Source organism: Heterodontus francisci, chromosome 15 (genome assembly GCF_036365525.1).
Source record: "Heterodontus francisci isolate sHetFra1 chromosome 15, sHetFra1.hap1, whole genome shotgun sequence".
Taxonomy (NCBI): domain Eukaryota; kingdom Metazoa; phylum Chordata; class Chondrichthyes; order Heterodontiformes; family Heterodontidae; genus Heterodontus; species Heterodontus francisci.
The window spans coordinates 18,963,328-18,983,830 of record NC_090385.1 but is presented as its reverse complement, the minus strand read 5'-3'; the positions used below and the strand labels follow the sequence as shown (position 1 = coordinate 18,983,830).

General features: G+C 42.3%; 2 protein-coding genes across 6 annotated transcripts in view; one reads left to right on the top strand and one right to left on the bottom strand.

The window, feature by feature from the left end:
* The window catches only part of tmem255a (transmembrane protein 255A), a 101,596-nt gene extending 98,681 nt beyond the window's left edge, over positions 1-2,915 (top strand). Inside the window, exon 9 of the mRNA XM_068047202.1 lies at positions 2,317-2,915. Within this exon, the coding sequence (XP_067903303.1) occupies positions 2,317-2,469 (153 nt within the window). The 3' untranslated portion in view covers positions 2,470-2,915. The remainder of the gene's footprint in view (positions 1-2,316) is intronic.
* The window catches only part of zbtb33 (zinc finger and BTB domain containing 33), a 156,223-nt gene that overhangs the window by 96,683 nt on the left and 39,037 nt on the right, over positions 1-20,503 (bottom strand). Inside the window, exons 3-5 of one of the 5 annotated variants that reach the window (XR_010976427.1) lie at positions 15,952-16,042; positions 14,817-14,894; positions 1,741-1,883 (exon numbers count right to left, since the gene is read on the bottom strand). The exons of 2 other annotated variants lie outside the window; for them this stretch is intronic. The gene's annotated coding sequence lies outside the window, so the exon portion shown is untranslated. Of the gene's footprint in view, positions 1-1,740; positions 1,884-14,816; positions 14,895-15,951; positions 16,043-20,503 lie in introns of those variants that run through there. 2 more of the 5 variants (XR_010976428.1, XR_010976429.1) reach the window with 2 other exon arrangements.

Sequence of the window (20,503 nt, the reverse complement as noted above, 5' to 3'; positions counted from 1 at the left end):
TCGAGATGCAAACACTTACTGCGGATGTGGTTGTCCGGAATCACAAAGCTCCCCACAAACTCCCACATGCTGTAGTTGCAGCACAACACCTGCATCCCTATATAACCTTGTTTTATTTATTTAATTAATTAGTCTCTGTAATTAAGCAACTTAACTTATAGATTTTAGTTTTTTAGCCAAGTACTTGATCTTGGTGTAAGTTATAGGTAGATTAATTTAAATATTTACTTGTAACATAAACCACTACAAGTATTGGAGCAAAAAAGCAGCACCTCCTTCCCCCTCTGCACTAAATTCCCACTTTCACCTAATTCCCAAATGTTGCACTCTCTTTGCAATGCATCAGCAGATACAGTTTACTTTTATACACCTTTTAGAGCCACAGCCAAATTACAACTGCTGATTCTGCTTTCTGCTCACAGTAATTAGCACCCTATTCAGGCAGTCACGTATAGCTGATTGACAGTTAACAGAAACTGGCAGTTAAGTGTTGACTAACTTGCAGTTTCTTTTATCATTTTTAAACTTCTAATTCAAAAAATAAAACTAAAAAGTTAAACTAAATTTCAGTTAGACACTACTCACCTAGTATTACGTGCCAGAAAGTCCCACTTGCGTCAAATTCCCAATTTACGTATTCTGTTTGTGATGCACTCTGTTCTGCAACCACTCTGTGTCGACCACTCACAAATTTTGCCACTCGTATGCTGGGCAGGAAAAGACCAGCAGGTCCAACAAACCTGAAACCATCACTGAGCATCATGCTCGATGTTCCTCTAAGCTGTGTGACCGTGCAGCAACCCAAAGTTCCCGTACACAAGTTGGCCCCTTTAAGTTGCCATGCCAAAAAGTTTAAAGGGCCCACACACTTAAACAAATCGGCCGCGCACTGCAAAAGAAAATTAGCGGGAACATTGATCATGACTTCTTAAGTCCTGCCACCCTGCAGCAAGAAATCTCCTGGGAGCGGGAAAAACCCAGCCTCTTACATCAGTCTGGCTGCTGTGCTTGTCACACAGGTTGCTTCATTCATTTCTGCCATTGCCATTTAAACAGCAAGTTTTATATCCTGCAGCTGTACTAACTCTCAGGGTATTTTCCAGCCTGACCTCCACATTCTATAGCCCGTTTGGGTCTTAATGTCTTCCGGGTAATTCAAGACAATACCAGCTATATTTAGGCATCCTCCTGCCTCCCTCTATGTAAATTAGTTGACCCTACAATAGGGTAAGCCCTGCTACTTAAAAGTGGAGCATGTTCCACTCTGCTTTAGTTCTGAAAGCGCAGTGATACTATTGGACTTTTGGGTCATCTGTTGTGCCCCATGCTCTCGATCATTTAAAACTGTCCTATTAATCCACATGGGTAACAAATACAAATGATTCTGATGATAGGTTACACCTGAAATGTTAGCCTGTTTATTTCCCTTTCCAGCAGCCTGGCCTGCTATGTATTCATGCCATTCTTAATTCAGATTTTGTAGTTTTTTTTAAATTCCAAAACTTCACTGTGTCTCAAAGATGGGATCAGTTTTCTTGCTTGGTATTTTCATCCACATTAGCAACCAAAGAAGAGAGGTAGTTGGCTCACGTAGAGCATAAACACCAGCATTGCCCTGTTGGGCCAAATGGCTGGTTTCTGTAAGTGTGACATGTCCAATAAGGGATACTTAATGTTCAAATTGCAGAGATGATACTCCTGAGTAAGACACCGATGGTGTGGCTGATTCATGCCTGTGAGTAAAGGGTACAGTCAATTACTGGGTGCATCCCCAGTTTATAACAATATATAACTGCAGGCAGTACAGTCTCTTAACGCAGCCTCCTACCACAGGGTTCCTCTCTCAGTTTGCAGACTCAATCCTCTGCAATCTTCAGATTATCCTGCAGGGCAAATTGAAAGTAAATATATCCTTAAAGAAAGAATTTATGTTTCAAAGTTTTCGTGCCAGTAAACAATACCTCCTTTTAGCAGTCTATTGTTGATTTGATGGCAGCTGCTAGTTTTGTTTATGAAATTGTATTTGCAAGATTTGCGATTTTTTTTCTAAAGACACTTGCTATTTAACTCCGGATGCTGGTTATGGTATGGCTTTACTTTTTGAAACAAGGTGTTGAATTATGATAAGTGAAAGGCACCACTGTAATAAATGAGACATTATATAGCATCATTATAATAAATGCTTAATAAATTCAATATGAGTGTATAACATGAGAATATTTTATGGTAAAACCATGTAAACAAAAAAAAAATCATAGACATTTAGAATGTACTGTGTAACTGAAGCATTTAACATCTACCATTTCTCTTTACCAGCATCCCAGTATATTCTCAGCCTCCACACCATCTGACGATTCACAGTCTATTTCACAATCGGCTTCAAGTTACATGTGGCCGCCAAACACTCCTCCTCGCTACTCCCCGGCATACTTTCCACCCGATGAAAAGCCACCACCCTACACGCCGTAGACCTCTTCATACTTTCATCATCACTACAGACTTTGGTCTTTTTGAAGACCTGCATTGCAAGGGCATTGTCCACACAGATCACTTTGCGATCTCCATGTGTGTACTCTTGTGGTGATGCGTTTGTAGAGAGGAACTGTTCCATAAAAAAAAAAGTCAGCATATCATCCTGCTACCTATTGTTAAGGGTATGTTGGTCCTTATTTGTTGGAAAATGATACACTTATACTTTAGGTTGTCGTAAAACAATAGAACAAAGATTTGGAAAGCTAAAAACTCATTACCAGTGTCCGATCAACCATGGTCTAATTGAATGATGGAACAGGATTGAGAGGCTGAATGGCCTATACCTGTTCCTATGTTGCTAATTTATCAACTAAGCTGTACAAATATATAATTTAAAGTAAATAATCTATTTTAGCTTTGTAGTGTCTCATTACATTTCATTTTTTTTTACCCATTGAAATCTCCACCTTTTTAGTAATTTGTGTTGCTTTTTATGAAGATTATGTGCATATTCTCGGATAATGTCGAGATAAATGTTTCAGTGCTGCTGTTATGAAATAGATCCTGTGTTAAACTAGTTTAAAGGCTCATTTTCATATTGTGAACTGGTGGCACACTGGGTCAGTGTGTCATAAGAGCCAGACAGGCCCAAGCTTGTTCCTCTTCCTGTGCTGAGTCAGGTGTTCTCTGCTGGCAGATATAAGGATATTTCAACTGAATGCCCCTGGATTAAGGAATGGGGAAAATCAGTCAGCGTTCCAATTACTGATCACTATCCTGCTGGAAGTCAGTGTGTGGGGGCATTGGATGGGAACAGGATAAGACTCAGCTCTACATGACTCATGGTTCCCATAAGTCATAGTCATTTATGGCACAGAAGGAGGCCATTTGGCCCATTAAGTCCATGGAGCTATCCAGTCAGTCCCACTCCCCTGCTTGATCCTCATAGCCCAGCATGTTCATTTCCTTCAAGTGGCTATCTAATTTCCTTTTGAAGTCATTGAACATCTCCGCTTCCACCACCCTTGCGGGCAGTGAGTTCCAGGGCCTAATTGGCAAGGTACAGAAGATACACACTAGCAAAGAGTCAGTGTCTTGAGAAGAGAAGGGGAGGGCAAGAGGGAAAATTAAGCCTGGGAACAAGTATGGCTACGGTTACCAATTTCACCTAAAGCCATCGGCAGAGAGACGTAAAAGCACCTTCCCTAAAGCACGAACGGAGGCTCAGAAAATAATAGAACGTGGATCATCAACACACAATCTCTAGCAGCTGTTTACAGAATACAACTGATGGAACCCAAAATCAAGTTGGCTTCCTGATGCTTGCATACTGTATAGACCTTTCATAGAGCATTTTGGGGAAAGCAAGGAAATATTTTATTTAATAACTGTTCCTTTCTAGATGGGATAACAAATGACTTGGAGGGTGTTTGAAGGCTGTGAAACAGTTTTAAAACCATGCATTAGCATAGAGAGGTTTGTTTAACTTCACTGAAGATTATATTAGAGTTGCTTCTAACCCAAGTTCCATTTGATAGGATACAAAGGAATTGTTACTTTTGTATTTATGAATAGTTGTGGTGTGTGAAAGGTCACAGGAGCTGTGGTGTGTACCCTGCAGAGCTCTGAAGTTGAGATTTGACGCCACATGATGAAATTGCAGAGTTATTCACATGGCTCACAACCATGCGTATATTCATCATCTGTCCATGATCAGCAGGCAGGAAGCATGATCCAAGAAGAATGAGACAAAGTAATTCCAGTGAGTGACTAAAATCCTTATATTCATGTGATATTCCAGAAATGTGTTCAACTGATGAGGATCCTTGGGATTTAAACTCACAATCTTATGGCTCAAGAACGCAAGAAAAAGCAAGGATTTTTTTTTTTTAAAGCCATGACCCCACTGAACACTAGTCTTCTGTTTTTTTAGTTTAACAGCCAACTTTTCAATGCCCCTATAGTATGAGGCCTGGAAATTTCCTGGGTCAATGAGGGCAGAACATCAAGTTTCTACCTTGGAAGGGGGGAGTGGCAGAAATTTGGGACAGAACCTGGTTTCGCCAGGATTCCACGGGGTTTAGACTGGCTAAATTCCGGTCAATAGATCTAGGGGCAGGTCTTTGGTTCATCCATGTGCCCACATGGAAGGGGCATATCTGCAGGAGTTCCTGGGCTATTACGGTTAAAGGTTGTCATTTATATCCTTAAGTTTTAAAACTGTTTTCAGTCTAGGTTATAGGATTGAGCTTTTGTGACCATCTCCTATAAGCCATCTCCAGCCACTTGTTTATTCCTTTGGTGTGTTGATTGGATGTCCAATCTCTCTACACCTCCACCACCCCCACCCCCCCCCCCCACCCTCACCCAGGAAGGTCTGAGGCCTTCCGCTTCTTCCTTGAACAGAGGCCCAACCAGTTCCCATCCACCACCACCCTCCTCCACCTGGCTGAACTTGTTCTTAAATTGAACAATTTCTCCTTCAACTCCACTCACTTCCTTCATGTAAAAGGTGTTGCTATGGGTACCTGGGTGGGTCCTCATTATGCTTGACTTTTTGTGGTATATGTCGAACATTCCTTAGTCCTACTCAGGCTGCCTCCCTCACCACTTTCTCCAATACATTAATGACTGTATCAGTGCTGCTTCTGCTCTTACCGTGAACTGGAAAACTTCATCAACTTTGCTTCCAATTTCCACCTTTTCTCTCACCTATACATGGTCTATTTCTGACACTTCCCTTCCCTTCCATCTCTAGGGATAGGCTGTCTACTAAAATTCATTTTAAGCCGCCGGCTACCTTGACTACACTTTCTCACATCCTGTTTCCTGCAATGACTTCATTCCATTCTCCCAGTTTCTCTGTCTCCGACACATCTGTTCTGATGATGCAATCTTCCACAACAGCACTTCTGACATGTCTTCCTTTATCCTCAACCGAGGATTCCACCCCCCCCCCCACCTCACTGTGGGTGACAGGGCCCTCAACCATGTCCGAACCATTTCCCGCACTTCTGCCCTCACCCCTTCCCATTCCTCCCAGAACCATGACAGAGTTCCCCTTGTCATCACTTTCCACCTCACCAGCCTCCACATCTAAAGGATCATCTTCCGCCATTTCCGCCACCTCCAGCATGATGCAACCACCAAACACATCTTCCCTTCCCCTCCCCTGTCAGCATTCCGAAGGGATTGTTCTCTCTGCAACACCCTGGTCCACTCCTCCATCACCCTCAACACCTTGTCCCCTTCCCACAGCACCTTCCCATGCAATCGCAGAAGGTGTAATACCTGCCCTTTTACCTCCTCTCTCTTCCCCATCCAAGGCTCCAAACACTCCTTCCAGGTGAAGCAGTGATTTACTTGTACTTCCTTCAATGTAGTATACTGTATTTGCCGCTCACAATGCGGTCTCCTCTACATTGGGGAGACCAAACGCAGATTGGGTGACTGCTTTGCGGAACACCTCCGCTCCGTCCAAAAGCATGACCCCAGGCTTCCGGCTGCTTGCCATTTCAACACCCCACCTGCTCTCATGCCCATGTTTCTTCCTTGGCCTGCTCTAGTGTTCCAGTGAACATCAACACATGCTTGAGGAGCAGCACCTGATCTTTCAATTAGGCATTCTACAGCCTCGCAGACTCAACCTTGAGTGAAACAATTTCAGAGCATGACTGGCCTTTTTTTTATATTTTTACATTTTTTAAATTTATTTAATTTTTTTAACCATGTGCCTGTTTTTTCATGTGCACAGAGTTGCTCATTATTCTGCCATTAACACTCTCTCTGGACTAGTGCTTTGTCTTTCACCACAAGCATTAACATGCTCTTTGCCTGTGTCCCATGACAGCTTTGTCATTTAATCGCTCCTGCCCTCTGCCCTATCACACACCTTCCCTTTTGTTGTCTTCCCCACCAAACCCTCACTCCCCTTCACTTGCTTAAAACCTAATTTTCTAACCTTTGCCACATCTGATGAAAGGTCACAGACCTGAAACGTTAATTCTGCTTCTCTCTCCACAGATGCTGCCTGACCTGCTGGGTATTTCTAGCACTCTCTTTTTGTATTTTGGCTTTATTCTTTGTTGCTCTTCTCTAATACTTGCATGCCCCTTTTGTAACATGGTGTTGGGGGCTATACGTAAGTACCCCAAGTGTCATCTGACCAACAAATTGTATAACCTCAGTTGATAAGTAGTCCATTATTCTGGCTGTATATCCATCCCAGAATTTTGCTTTTTTTTTTAAAACTGCTTCATCACATTGTCTAGACATAGAAAGTTGATTTAGGAGCAGGAAACAGAATTAGAGGGGGAAATGAGTGTTTGGACTGTTAAAGGGATGGAAGTGGTGTGCCCTGTTGGTCAGTATTTGGTCCACTTTTCGATTTAAGTAAGTCATATGGACCACAACCTCAAGCGTTGCTAACAACAGAAAAGTAGAAGGTTGGAAAAAAGTAAAATTCTTCGGAAGACATAGACAGAATGACCAGAGAGGTGATAGATGCAATTTAAGGTTGATGTGTATTATGGGAGTAAAATAAGGTATAGGAGGATGTATATATTGGAAATGAGGATTGAGAGCAGTTTAGAATTCAGCAAAGGAGGACCAAGGGATTGATTAAGAAGGGGAAAAGAGTATGAGAGTAAGCTTGCGGGGCATATACAAACTGACTGTAAAAGTTTCTATAGGTATGTGAAGAGAAAAAGATTGAAGACAAATGTAGGGCCCTTACAGTCAGAAATGAGAATTTATTATGGGGAACAAAGAAATGGCTGACCAACTAAATGCATACTTTGCCCTCCTTTGTGAAGGCAGAACCACAAATATCATACCAGAAATGTTGGGGAGCACAGGGTTTAGTGAGAGGGAGCAACTGATAGAAATCGGTATTAGTAGAGAAATGGTCTTGCGGAAATTGATGGGATTGAAGGCCGATAAACCCCCAGCGCCTGATAATCTACATCCCAGAGTACTTAAGGAAGTGGCCCTAGAAATAGTGGATGCATTGGTGGTCATCTTAAAGATTTTATAGACTCTGGAACAGTTCCTACAGATTGGAGGGTAGCTAATGTAACCCCATTATTTAAAAAGGGAGGTAGAGAGAAAACAGGGAATTATAGACCAGTCAGCCTGACGTCGGTAGTGGGGAAAATTCTAGAGTCCATTATCAAAGATTTTATAGCAGAGCGCTCGGAGAACAGTGGTAGAATCAGGCAGAGTCGGCATGGATTAATGAAAGGAAAATCATGCTTGACAAATCTACTAGAATTCGTCGAGGATGTAACTAGTAGAGTTGATGAGGGGGAGCCAGTAGATGTGGTTTATTTGGACTTTCAGAAGGCTTTCGACAAAGTCCCACATAAGAGATTAGATTGGGGGTAGTGTATTGCGATGGATAGAAAATTGGTTGGCAGGAAACAAAGAGTAGGAATAAATGGGTCTTTTTCCGAATGGCAGGCAGTGACTAGTGGGGTACCACAGGGATCAGTGCTAGGACCCCAGCTATTCACAATATACATTAATGATTTAGATGAGGGAACTAAATGTAATATCTCCAAATTTGTAGATGACACAAAACTGGGTGGAAAGGTTGAGTTGTGAGGAGGATGCAGAGAGGCTTCAGGGTGATTTGGACAAGTTGAGTGAGTGGGCTAATGCATGGCAGATGCAGTATAATGTGGATAAATGTGAGGTTATCCACTTTGGTAGCAAAAACATGAAGGCGGATTATTATCTGAATGGCTATAAACTGAGAGAGGGGAATATGCAGCGAGACCTGGGTGTTCTCGTACACCAGTCGCTGAAGGTAAGCATGCAGGTGCAACAGGCGGTAAAAAAGGCAAGTGGTATATTGGCCTTCATAGTGAGAGGATTTGAGTACAGGAGCAGGGATGTCTTGCTGCAATTATACAGGGCCTTGGTGAGGCCACACCTGGAATATTGTGTGCAGTTTTGGTCTCCTTATCTGAGGAAGGATGTTCTTGCTATAGAGGGAGTGCAGCGAAGGTTTACCAGACTGATTCCTGGGATGGCGCGACTAACGTATGAGGAGAGATTGAGTCGGTTAGGATTATATACGCTGGAATTCAGAAGAGTGAGGGGGGGAATCTCATAGAAACCTATAAAATTCTAACAGGACTTGACAGGGTAGGTGCAGGAAGGATATTCCCGATGGTGGGGGAGTCCAGAACCGGGGGTCATAGTCTAAGGATAAGGGGTAAAACTTTCAGGACTGAGATGAGGAGAAATTTCTTCACCCAGAGAATGCTGAGCCTGTGGAATTCGCTACCACAGAAAGCAGTTGAGGCCAAAACATTGTATGTTTTCAAGAAGGAGTTAGATATAGCTCTTGAGGCGAAAGGGATTAAAGAATATGGGGGGGGAAAGCGGGAACAGGTTACTGAGTTGGATGATCAGCCATGATCATAATGAATGGCGGAGTAGGCTCGAAGGGCCGAATGGCCTACTGCTGCTCCTATTTTCTATGTTTCTATGCAAAGGCACTGAAGGATGAACTGAGAGAGAGTGTCAAATACATAATTCCCTGAAGGTGCAAATGCAGGTAGGTAAAGCCATACTTGGGGTGTATGGTATGAGGGTAAAGAAGTAATGAGGAATAAAAGCAAAATACTGCAGATGCTGGAAATCTGAAATAAAAACAGAAAGTGCTAAAAAATACTCAGCAGGTCTGGCAGCATCTGTGCAGAGAGAAGTAGAATTAACGTTTCAGGCTGTGGCCTTTTCTGATGAAAGGTCACAGTCATGAGGAATACCGCCTCAAGTTCACATGCTGCAAAGCCAAGTAGCTAAACTGGATGAGCATAACAGCACTTAAGATGGAAGACAAATTGGAGCAAGAAAGCTCACGTGGGGGGAGATTTTGGGGAGGGGGTGGAGAACAAAAGACTGGTACCTTGAAACATACTTTTAAAAAATAAATTGGGGCTTGATAACTAATCTGTTTGAACTTGGTTTTCAAATTTTATGATACTAAAAATCATCTTTTGTGTTTCAGCTACAGATCTTAATTGATCACTCCATTGTACTTATGCAGGATTTTTTTTTTAATTCACTGAGACCCTCCTTGTTTGCCAGGTTTACTATAATTGATTGTAAATTATCCAACTATGCAGCTACTTATGTAAAAGTTAACCTATTTATGTTCATTGCAAGAAAAGTTGATGCCAATTTTTTAAAAATCTGATTTCTAACACATACTGTTCTTGAAGCCTAGGGGGTGAATTTTTACAGGGGCTCTACTGAAATTCCCCAGTAACAACTGACTGAAAAACTCCACAAAATGCGTGAACCCAGGCCCTGTGCATAAAATTCTCAATCAGATTCTGTGCATTTGTACATAAGACCCAGCAGTAAGAATAGTGGAATAATTGACATGAGGTGGATATCCTTTGACTGCTTGCTATATTGAGTTTATAAGAAGTGGATTTACAATTTCAATATGCCTAGAGCATGGGGCCAACTAACACCTAAGTTACAATTTTTCCTGAATCATTAATTGAGTTGTGTTTGACCACTTAAGTCTACTACAGTTCAATTCTAATAATATGGTCAAAATATAAATGGATAATGCTAATTTGACATGACTTTTCTTTGTCTCAGTAACAGATTCATAAATTATTATTCAGCCGACCACAATAGCAGCATGTTTTGCTGTATACCATGCTACTGCTGCGTAGCCACCTAGCTTTTGATAAAATGTGTAGCTTAGAACCAGCAACCATTGCTTTGTACAAAGAAAGATTACCTACCTTGTAGGGTCTTTGTTTTTTGGTATGATGTATCCTCCAAACACCACTGAATCAAGCCCGGATTCGACGTTTCAAGGAACCACGTGGTAGGTCACTAGTGCTACTTTGGTAAAACTAACCCAAATATCACCACTGCTCCTAAGTAAAAATGGCCCTTTGCAGAAGATTTCTTTTTACATGCATTCTAAACCAGGCCTGAAGGGACGATCAGGTGAGAACACTATGTGGATAATGCGCCATATCAAAGAATGAATATGACCTTACAAAGTAGGTAATTATTTTCATTCAGGATCCTCAACTTTGCAATGGAGACTAGCCCAAAAGTACCTTGGATCAGGAGGAGGGTAAGGAAAGCAACAGCCATCCAAGTAGCCAAGATGCAAGTTGTCATCTATGCTTGTTAATCTCAAGCAGTTTTATTCTATGTTCTGAGGGTTACATGACGCATAGGTTTTCATTGAGTCTACATAAAGTAAGTCTATTTCACTGAAGCAGATATGGAACAGGTAGAATCACTATTACTGGACCACTGGGTTTCATGCTGGAAAGGCTGCAACCAAGAAGGCACCTCACTATCCTTTTCACGTCATTGCTTGGAAACCTACTTCCCTTTGCTTTGAATACAAGGGGGTAAAAGTCATGCTTCAGTTATACAAAACTCTGGTTAGACCACACCTGGAGTATTGTGAGCAGTTGTGGACACCACACCTTTGGAAGTAGATGTTGGCTTTGGAGGGAGTGCAGCGTAGATTTACCAGAATGATAGCTGGGTTCCAAGGAGAGTTTACACAAACTTGGGTTGTATTCCCTGGAATTTAGAAGGTTAAGGGGTAATTTGGTCAAAGTTTTCAAGGTATTAAGGGGAACAGTTAGGGTAGATATAAACTATTTCTGCTGGCTGGGGAGAGCAGGACTAGGAGGCATAGTCTTAAAAAAAAAAAAAAAAAATCCAGGCCTTTCAGGAATCACTTCTGTACCCAAAGGGTGGTAGAAGTTTGGGACGCTCTTCAAATGGCAATGAATGCTAGATCATTAATTTTAAAACCAAGATTGGTAGATTTTTGTTTACCAAAGGTATTAAGGGATATGGGTAAAAGGAGGATATATGGTGTTAGGCTGCAAATCAGCTATGATCTCATTGAATGGTGGAAGTTCCTAGGCCTTGGCCATATGAAATGAATAGCCTTCATATTTGGTGGTGATCTGGTACCTTCGACCTAGAATGCACAACCTCTACTGACACAAAGTGAAGCAATATTCAAAATCCAATTTGAGAAGATTGGTAGAAAGAAATGGTTATAATCGCTTATCCAAACGAAAATAGGAAACTACATCTGGCAGAAAATGCAAGCGTGGAATTTTATGCAGGCAGCGAAGGTATCGACAGCGGGGAAACCGGTGCCGAGATCCCTGCGTCGCCTCATGTACAGAAGGCCTGCCGAATTTAGCGCCAATCACTCACATAACTGGACAGTGGCGGGCCTTCCATATGATTTAGGATCCCGTCGCTGGAAGTCCCAGCCTTGCAGAGCTGCCAGCCAATCAGAGGCTGTCAGCTACAGTGCCACCGCGGAAGCAGTGACGGCTGCTATAGCTGCAGTGATTGGACACCGAGGAACGGCCCTGGAACCAGGCTCAAGATAGGTTAGGGTGAGATGGGTGTGGGTGAGGGGATCGGCAGCAAGGGCAGGGATGTGGGCCTCCCCCCTTCTTGATGCCGGGTGCCTCATTCAGGCACTAAGTGCCTATGAACAAGCACCCCCGCACAGTTCTTCGTGTTGCGTCTCCCGCGCGGCAACAGGGCCGCCTGCTGCACAGGTGATCGAGGCTGTGGTGGGAAGCGACCCTTAATTAGGGATTAATTACCCAGTTAAGGACCTCAATTGGCCAGGGCGGGAATGCCGTTCACAGGCCTTCCCGCCCCAGACTAAATTTCTGTGGAGGCATCCCACCCGATTTTATGCTCTCCCAGCCACCAAACCCACTGCGGGGGGGAGCATAAAATTCCACCCCAAGCATGTACTTGGAACCACTTAGGGAGATCAATTAACCTTATTTAATTTGCACTTGCTGAGTAGAAACTAGATCCACCAATGTGTCGTCTTTCAAGGCAGAAACCTAAGCTTACAAGTGCTGAGAGGTTGAAAAAAATGTGCATTATATTTGTGTACAGCTAAATTAGGATCTCAATTTGGGTCATGTGTTAGCTTGATTTATCTCTGACTCGGAAAATGGTCGTCTGCGAGCTTACTGAAGAAGTGGTTTCAACTAGAAAGATACCAGGCACCGTAAGGCATTGGGTACAACAAAGACTGCTGCTAATTTTTTGAGTCCATGAAGTATTATGAGTAAAGACAGTCCTTTGCAGTGGCAGAACTGTTCAACTGTCAGATATAGCGAAAGACTGCCAATAAGTGACCAATGTGTCAGGTGTCTCAACAACAAAAACTTGTATTTATATAGCGCCTTTTAACGTAATAAAACATCCCAAGTTGCTTCACAGGAGCATTATAAAACAAAATATAACATAGATATTAGTCAGATGACTAAAAGCTTAGTTAATGAGTGTCTTAAAGGAGAAAAGTGCGGTGGAGAGGTATAGGGAGGGAATTCTAAAGCTTGGGGCCTAGGCAGCTGAAGGCACATTCGCCAATCGGGATGATCAAGGGTCCAGAATTTGATGGATGTTGAGATCTCAGACGGTTATAGGCTGCAGGAGATTAGAGGGGCAAGGTCATGGAGGGATTTGGAAACCAGGATGAGAATCTTAAAATCAAGATGTTGCTTGACCCAGAGCCAATGTAGGTCAGCGAGCACAGGGGTGATAGGTGAACGGGGCTTGATGTGAGTTAAGACACAGGCAGCAGAGTTTTAGATGACCTCAAGTTTACAGGAGGTAGCATGTGGAAGACCAGCCAGGAGTGTGTTGGAATAGTCAAGTCTAGAAGTAATGAAGGCATGAATGAGGCTTTTAGCAGCAGATAAGCCGAGACGGGGGCAAAGTCAGGTGATATTACAGAGGTGGAAATAGGCGGTCTTAGTGATGACGCGAATATGTGGTCTGAAGCTTATCTCGGGGTCACATCTGGGACTATGTGGCCAGACCATGCTGCAGATGGTGAAGTCAAGCCTGAAACTGTGCAGCCACTCCTCACAACCACCCCTCCCCATTAAAGGCTTTGAAGACTGAGGCACTGCACATTGTTCTTTACAAAAGAATATTGTAGACAGCCTCCCAGCTAGGTAGAAATGCAAGACACAGTTGGAAGGAATGTGGCTCAGTACTGTTAATTTTGATTCCTTTTGCGTAGGATGAAGAGGAGCGCACGTGGAGCTTGAGGTACAGCCAGTTAGAAAGTAGATCATCTGGGCAATTCCAGGTGTTAGCTGATGCAAAGGGAAAGAGGGGGAAACCAAAATCATTTCAGCAGGAAGGGGAGAGCAAGTATCTCCCTCATTTTTCTGCTCCCTCCAGTGGCTCTGCATCTAGTGTGTTGCACAGGACCAATAGACACTGATGAGCCAATGATGTCCAAGTGGGACAAGCAGAACTGTGATTTTTGTGCCTGCAATTGCTGTTTTTTCTCTATTCTCACTTGAATAATAATGGGCCGCTATGGCATGTGGTAGCATCAGACAACAAGACAACCTATGCATTTAGCGAAATGACTGAAATCACAGGATGGGCTCATCTGTGATCCATCCACTATTATCAAATCACTTGTCAACACAAATTATCAAGGCCTACATATGGCTAATGGTCACTTTGGTGTGGTACCAGAGAGAGATTAGAATCTGTAAGGAGTCAAAGCCTTTAGGTAGAGGGGGAATTAGCAGTTTAAAAAAATATAGAAGGGAGAAAGGTAGATAGAAAAAGAACTGATGTGCAGATAAAATGATCAAAAATAAATAAAATAAACGATAAGACTATCAAAATCCATAGTGAATTAGCAAACAGACCATTGATCGTGACTGGCAAAACAACATTCATTCCTATAGCAGTCCACACATGCAGAAAATTGTCACCAAGCATTCTACAGGGAAGCAGACAGACAATAGGCAAAGGAGGAATCAAGGAGTGAAGGATAAAAGCATAGTCAAAGAGTCTTAAGGGGACTTTTGAAGGAAGAGAGGAAGTTGCCAATAGTTGAGTTAGTGGTGTGGGGTAAAAAGAGCAGGCCGATATCAGAGGAGGAGAGGTTCATGCAGGAACATACCTCTGAAATGCACTGAAGTAGTCTGTCCATGCAGGGATTTGAAAGTAATGACGAGGGAGGGCCTTAAAAGCAATTTAGTCAGAGTAAGTGGAGTTTAACAGGAAGAAGGTAGACGTTTGAGCAAGTGAGGCACCAGCTCTAGAGTGTTGGATGAGCTGTACTTGAGGAGGTTGGAGGTCAATAAGCAGCATATTGGGGTATAATGATCGAGATAAGGATTTCCGGAGCAGTGTGGCAGGCACAAGGGAGATGATGTTACACAGTTGAAAGATTGAGAATGACCTGTCTAACAGATACACAGGGTTTTATAACAGCTTGGTAGTGGGACAGTATGTAACCTAACATTAGTGCGTACCAATGTTTAAAAACATCCCATCACCATGTGGCTTTGCTTGAATCCAGACTGGTGAACTCCAGTGGCGGGTGGCAGTTACTGGAAAAAAAAGAAAACCCTAATTTGAGTTATTTTCAGCTCCTACCAAACTTTTGAATTAATGGCAGTGGAACAGTGGTTAAAACTGTCCTTAGGAATCCCAAAATGGGACTTTGATATATCTATATCTCTAATATAGCATCTGTCTGTTTGTTGGAGAATGCTGAAAAACGATTATCCTTTTTGCTGATCACGATTTAAAAGCTGAATTATGCGTCCATGTTCCACTTGTATACAAAACCGCATTTCTAGAAAACTGAAAATAAACAATTTAAAAAGGTGTTCTATTGTCAAGATTCAACTTTCACATTTTGCTGACCCATAGCCAAGATGAAAGATATTGCTGCAAATGACCACTCTTCCACGTTGTGTGTCATTACTATTTAACAGTGAAAATTTAACATGTTTTAACCTTCAGGTAATTGTATGGGGTAGGGTTGCCAACCCTTCAGGATTGCCCTGGAGACTCCAGGAATTAAAGATGAACGTCCTGAACATTGCTGCAAGCAATCCAGGAGTAAAAGCATAGGGGCATTAAAAAAATGTTTTTATTTCCATTTTCTTTGAACATAACCGTTTATTTATAAAATGATGGACAGGAGAGGAAAGAAACTGTTCCACAGGGTATTGAAAACATAAGTTCATGTGATGAAACCTCGAGGAATACGTCCATCCAGAGTTGGTAACTATATTATAGGGCCAATTCTCCTAGCCCAGCAATGGAAAGACTTAATATTAATGCCAGTACAGGAACAACCAGATCAGGAGAGGTTAATGTGTGGCTAAAGGCATGGTGTAGGAGGGGAGGATTCAGATTCAAGGGGCATTGGAACCAGTTATGGGCAGGAATGACCTTGATCGACAGTACAATCCACCTCTAAACAGAACTGGGACCAAAAATCCTCGCAAGGAAGAGTTTAAGCTAATATGAAAAGACAGAGGCAAGGAAGGTAAAATAAAAAGGAAAATTATAATGTAGGAACAGGAATAGGCCATTCAGCCGCTTGAAGCTTCAATTAAATCATGTCTGATCTAAACCTCAACTTCATTTACCCACCTTAACTCCTGATGTTCTTATCTAACAAAAATCTATCGATCTCAGCCTTGAAAGTTTCAATTGAATGTCACATTGAACAGTATCTGCACACCTGCAACAAAAAACATTAAAACAAACAACATGCAAAATGATGTACAAAGAGAAGACCATCCAATATATAGAGTTCAAGTATCAGAATGAAAATATTTTATAAAGTGGGAAAACACAAGATAATACAACAAGCGTCATGATTACACTGGGGGTGGGGGTAACATATTAAAGGTTTAGAAATTCTTGTTGAGAGGTCATGTAATATGTTCAAATTACATGAAAAAGTGGTAACAAAGCATAGTATTAAAATGCATTAATGGGATGCTGAATGCTTGTTGGTGAGACTGCACTTCGAATATTGCATCCAGTTGTGATGAACTTACCTTTCAATGAACTTGAGACAGCACAAAGGACAGGAACAAGGATGATACCTAAGTCTAAATGAATAAGCTGTGAAAACACAGTTGGGAGCTTGGACTGTACACATTGTAGAAAAAAGTCAACTGAGAAAGCAACGTGATTCTAATCTTTAGAGACAAAGAACAATTTCATAACATGGAAACCTCAAATTATTTGCAGTTAAACCTGGAAACCAGCATTAGAGTTCACAAAAATACTACAAAATAAATTGTAACTACAAGGAATTAATTACAGACTGCAACCCAATACAATTAAATTTGTATCAACTGTATTCTTCAAGAGAGCACAACAGATTGCTGGCATAGCATAATAAAGTCATGTAAGCTTAAGATATAGTACAAGATACAGAATGTAGCTTTAATTTTTCATTCTGATAAATAGAAGCTAGGACTGACTGTGAAATGTGTTGCTAATGCATTTCTAATTAATTTGCAATCTAGATTAGCAAGTGGCCTTTCTCATTCACAAACAATAACTAAGGTCTCACCCACTGTCCAATCCAGGTTCGACCATTCACTTAATTTTTTTTCATTTGTTCTTGGGATAATATTGAGTAATATACCACTTCTAGTCATCTGAGGTCCCATTATGAAACATCACTGTTCATTAAGGTGGATTAATAATTATATTAAGTCCAAATAGTCCCAGAATTCCATCTTTCACATTCATAGAATGTTTCAATACAATTTTGATGTATTAAAAATTGTACCCAAGTATAGGATCAAATGTTTATGCACACATGGTAAAATCACTGGCCTCCCTGCACAGTGGGGCTGGGGAGCAGGTAACAATAATAGCTGATCATGGCATGCTAGCTCACAGTTGGGGCTCATCATCATAGCCTGATAAATATAACACAATGGGTCGGGCTATGATGGTGGTACAATTGGCAGATAATGTGAATCGCTGTGCTTGCCTCCATCACAGCAAGCAAGCATTAAAGGCTATGATCACCAACCATCACATGGTAGTCAGGTAGTAGGAGGAGTTGACTGACCACATCATAGATAACATCTGGTTAGTATGGTTCACCATTATATTGGGACCAATGGGAAGTGGAAATGCTTATTAACTACAACAAACTTAACAATTCAAAAAGCACATTCAATTTTCTCTCCTTTCCTGAAGATGTCAACGCTACTGGCCCATGGGCAGCAGCAATCCTCTGGGACTTCACTCCATTCTTCATCAGTGACTTTAGACAGTGAGGGGTGACAGGCTATTTGACTAGAACAAGCATCATACCCAAGCCCAGTCCTATTCTCAACGGACAACCATGTATGTATATTTTCTAACGTTGGATCACTGGATAGCATAAACATGCCTCATAATGGGTAGGTTAACAGGATTAGCACAATTTGGGAGTGTTGTGAACCTGATGGGACTGACAGCAAATGACAGTCACACCACACACACAGCAAAGTAGCAATGTAAATGAGCTGGGTGAATTGTGATTGATTTATAATGCCTTGTGAGCAGCTAATGCACTGGCTGTAATAAACATCCATAGCATAATAGTAAATGTAAATGAGTGAATGACCTCACACACTGACTAACACACATCCCAAGTCAGCAAATAAGACTGGTGCATTCACTGTAGCATGGCAGTTAATCAATAAGATTGACTGATGGATCTTCATAACATGACAGGAAACATTGGTAATTTAATTAATATCCACCATCACGGATAAGCAGGTAGTAGGACAGTGTGACTGACCTTCATTGGCAGCAGCTACGTAAAACTGGCCAGCATGGACTGCAACGGATCTGGTAGATGTTAGATGAGAATACCAAGAACGGAAATGGGGTGGAGTGTGACTGACTGCGATTGCACAATGCAAAAGTACACAGAATTACATTGAATGTACTGCACAGAAACTGGCCATTTGTCTCAAACAGCCTATGGTAGTATCTATGCTCCAAACAAGCCTCCTTCCACCCCCCTCTTCATCATAACCTTCTATTCCAAATCCCCCTCAAGTCTTTATCCAGCTTCCTCTTAAATGCATTTATGCTGTTTGCCTCAACTACTCCTTGAGGTAGCAATTTCCATTTTCTAAGTAAAAAAGTTTATTCTGAATTCCCCATTGGATTTATCAGTGAACAGTTCATACCTATGGCTCCTAGTTTTAGTTTCCACCACAAGTGGAAACATCTCTATGCCTGCTATATCAAAAAAATTTAAAATTGTGACTGGCTTTTAGAACCATGACAGTAGATAGTGGGATTGGCTGTGATTGATTAGATACAATGAGGAGGCAACTGATCTACAAGGCATAGGGAACCGGCTTATGCAGCTTATTGTACCAGGCCTCCATAGTAAGCTGTTGGCTCTCTGACGCGATGGTATGAAATAAGAATTTCTATTTAGCATTAATTTGAAGTAATTTAATTAACAATTCAAAGGGTACATTAAATTTTTCCCCTCCTTTCCCGAAGATACAAACTCTGCTGGGGCATGTCTCATAGGCATCAGCAACACATGGTAGCTCACCCCAGAGATATCCTTCATTATTGATCTTGGATAGTGAGAGATCATGGGCTACTCGACTGTGACAAGCATCATACCCAAGCCCAGTTGTGTTCTCATCCACACATGCACATTTCCCAGCAGGGGAATCACTGGATAGTGTGTATATAGGGGTTGCTTCTCGGAAGCAACTATAGAGTCCTGCAGTCTAGGGCCACTCAACTCCTGACCTTATTACAGCCTTGGTCCAAACATGGACAAAAGAGCTGAACTCCAGACGTGAGGTGAGAGCGACTGCCTTGATAACAAGGCAGCATTTGACTGAGAATGGCAGCAAGGAGCCATAGCAAAACTAGAGTCAATGGGAATCAAAGGGAAATCTCTCCACTGGTAGGAGTCATACCTAGCACAAAGGAAGATGTTTGTGGTTGTTGGAGGTCAATCATCTCAGTCCCAGGACATCACTGCAGGAGTTCCTCAGGGTAGTGTCCTGGGTCCAACCATCTTCAGCTTCTTCATCAATGGTCTTCCCTCCATCATAAGGTCAGAAGCGGGGATGTTCACTGATGATCGCATGATGTTCAGCACCATTCACAACTCCTCAGATACTGAAGCAGTCCATGTCCATATGCAGAAAGACCTGGACAACATCCAGGCTTGGGCTGATAAGTGGCAAGTACCATTTGCGCCACACAAGTGCCAGGCATCTCATGACCAACTCAAACAAGAGAGAAACTAACCATCTCCCCTTGATGTTCAATGGCATTACCACCGCTGAATCCCTTACTATCAACATTCTGGGGATCACCATTGACCAGAAACTGAACTGGACCAACCACACAAATGCTGTGGCTACAAGAGCAGATCAGAGGCTGGGAATTCTGTGGCGAGTAACTCAACTCCTGTCTCCCCAATGCCTGTCCACCATCTACAAGACACAAGTCAGGAGTGTGATGGAATACTCTCCACTTGCCTGGATGAGTGTAGCTCCAACAACAGTCAAGAATCTCGACACCATCCAGACCAAAGCAGTCCATTTGATTGGCACCCCATCAACCACCTTAAACATTCACTACCCTCCACCACCGGCGCACAGTGGCAGCAGTGTACACCATCTACAAGATGCATTGCAGCAACTCATCAAGGCTCCTTAGACAGCACCTTCCAAACCCATGACCATTACCACCTAGAAGGACAAGGGCAGCAGATGCGTGGGAACACCACCACCTGCAAGTTCCTCTCCAAACCACACACCATCCTGACTTGGAACTATATCACCATTCCTTCACTGTCGCTGGGTCAAAATCTGGAATTTCCTTCCTAACAGCACTGTCAGTGTACCTACACCCCAAGGACTGCAGCGGTTCAAGAAGGCAGCTCACCACCACCTTCTCAAAGGCAATTATGGATGGGCAATAAATGCTGGTCTAGCCATCCCATGACTGAATAAAAAAAATGACTGTCACAGCATAGTAAGGTAGGAACACAAGCTAGCTGAGTGGACTGCGAATAATCCCTATTGCCTGGTAATGGTATTGACGACAACAAACGTAGCATGATTGAGCAGGTCGTGAGACAGTGACTGATCTACATAGGATGGCAAACTGACATTTCCCTTCTATAACTCAAAGG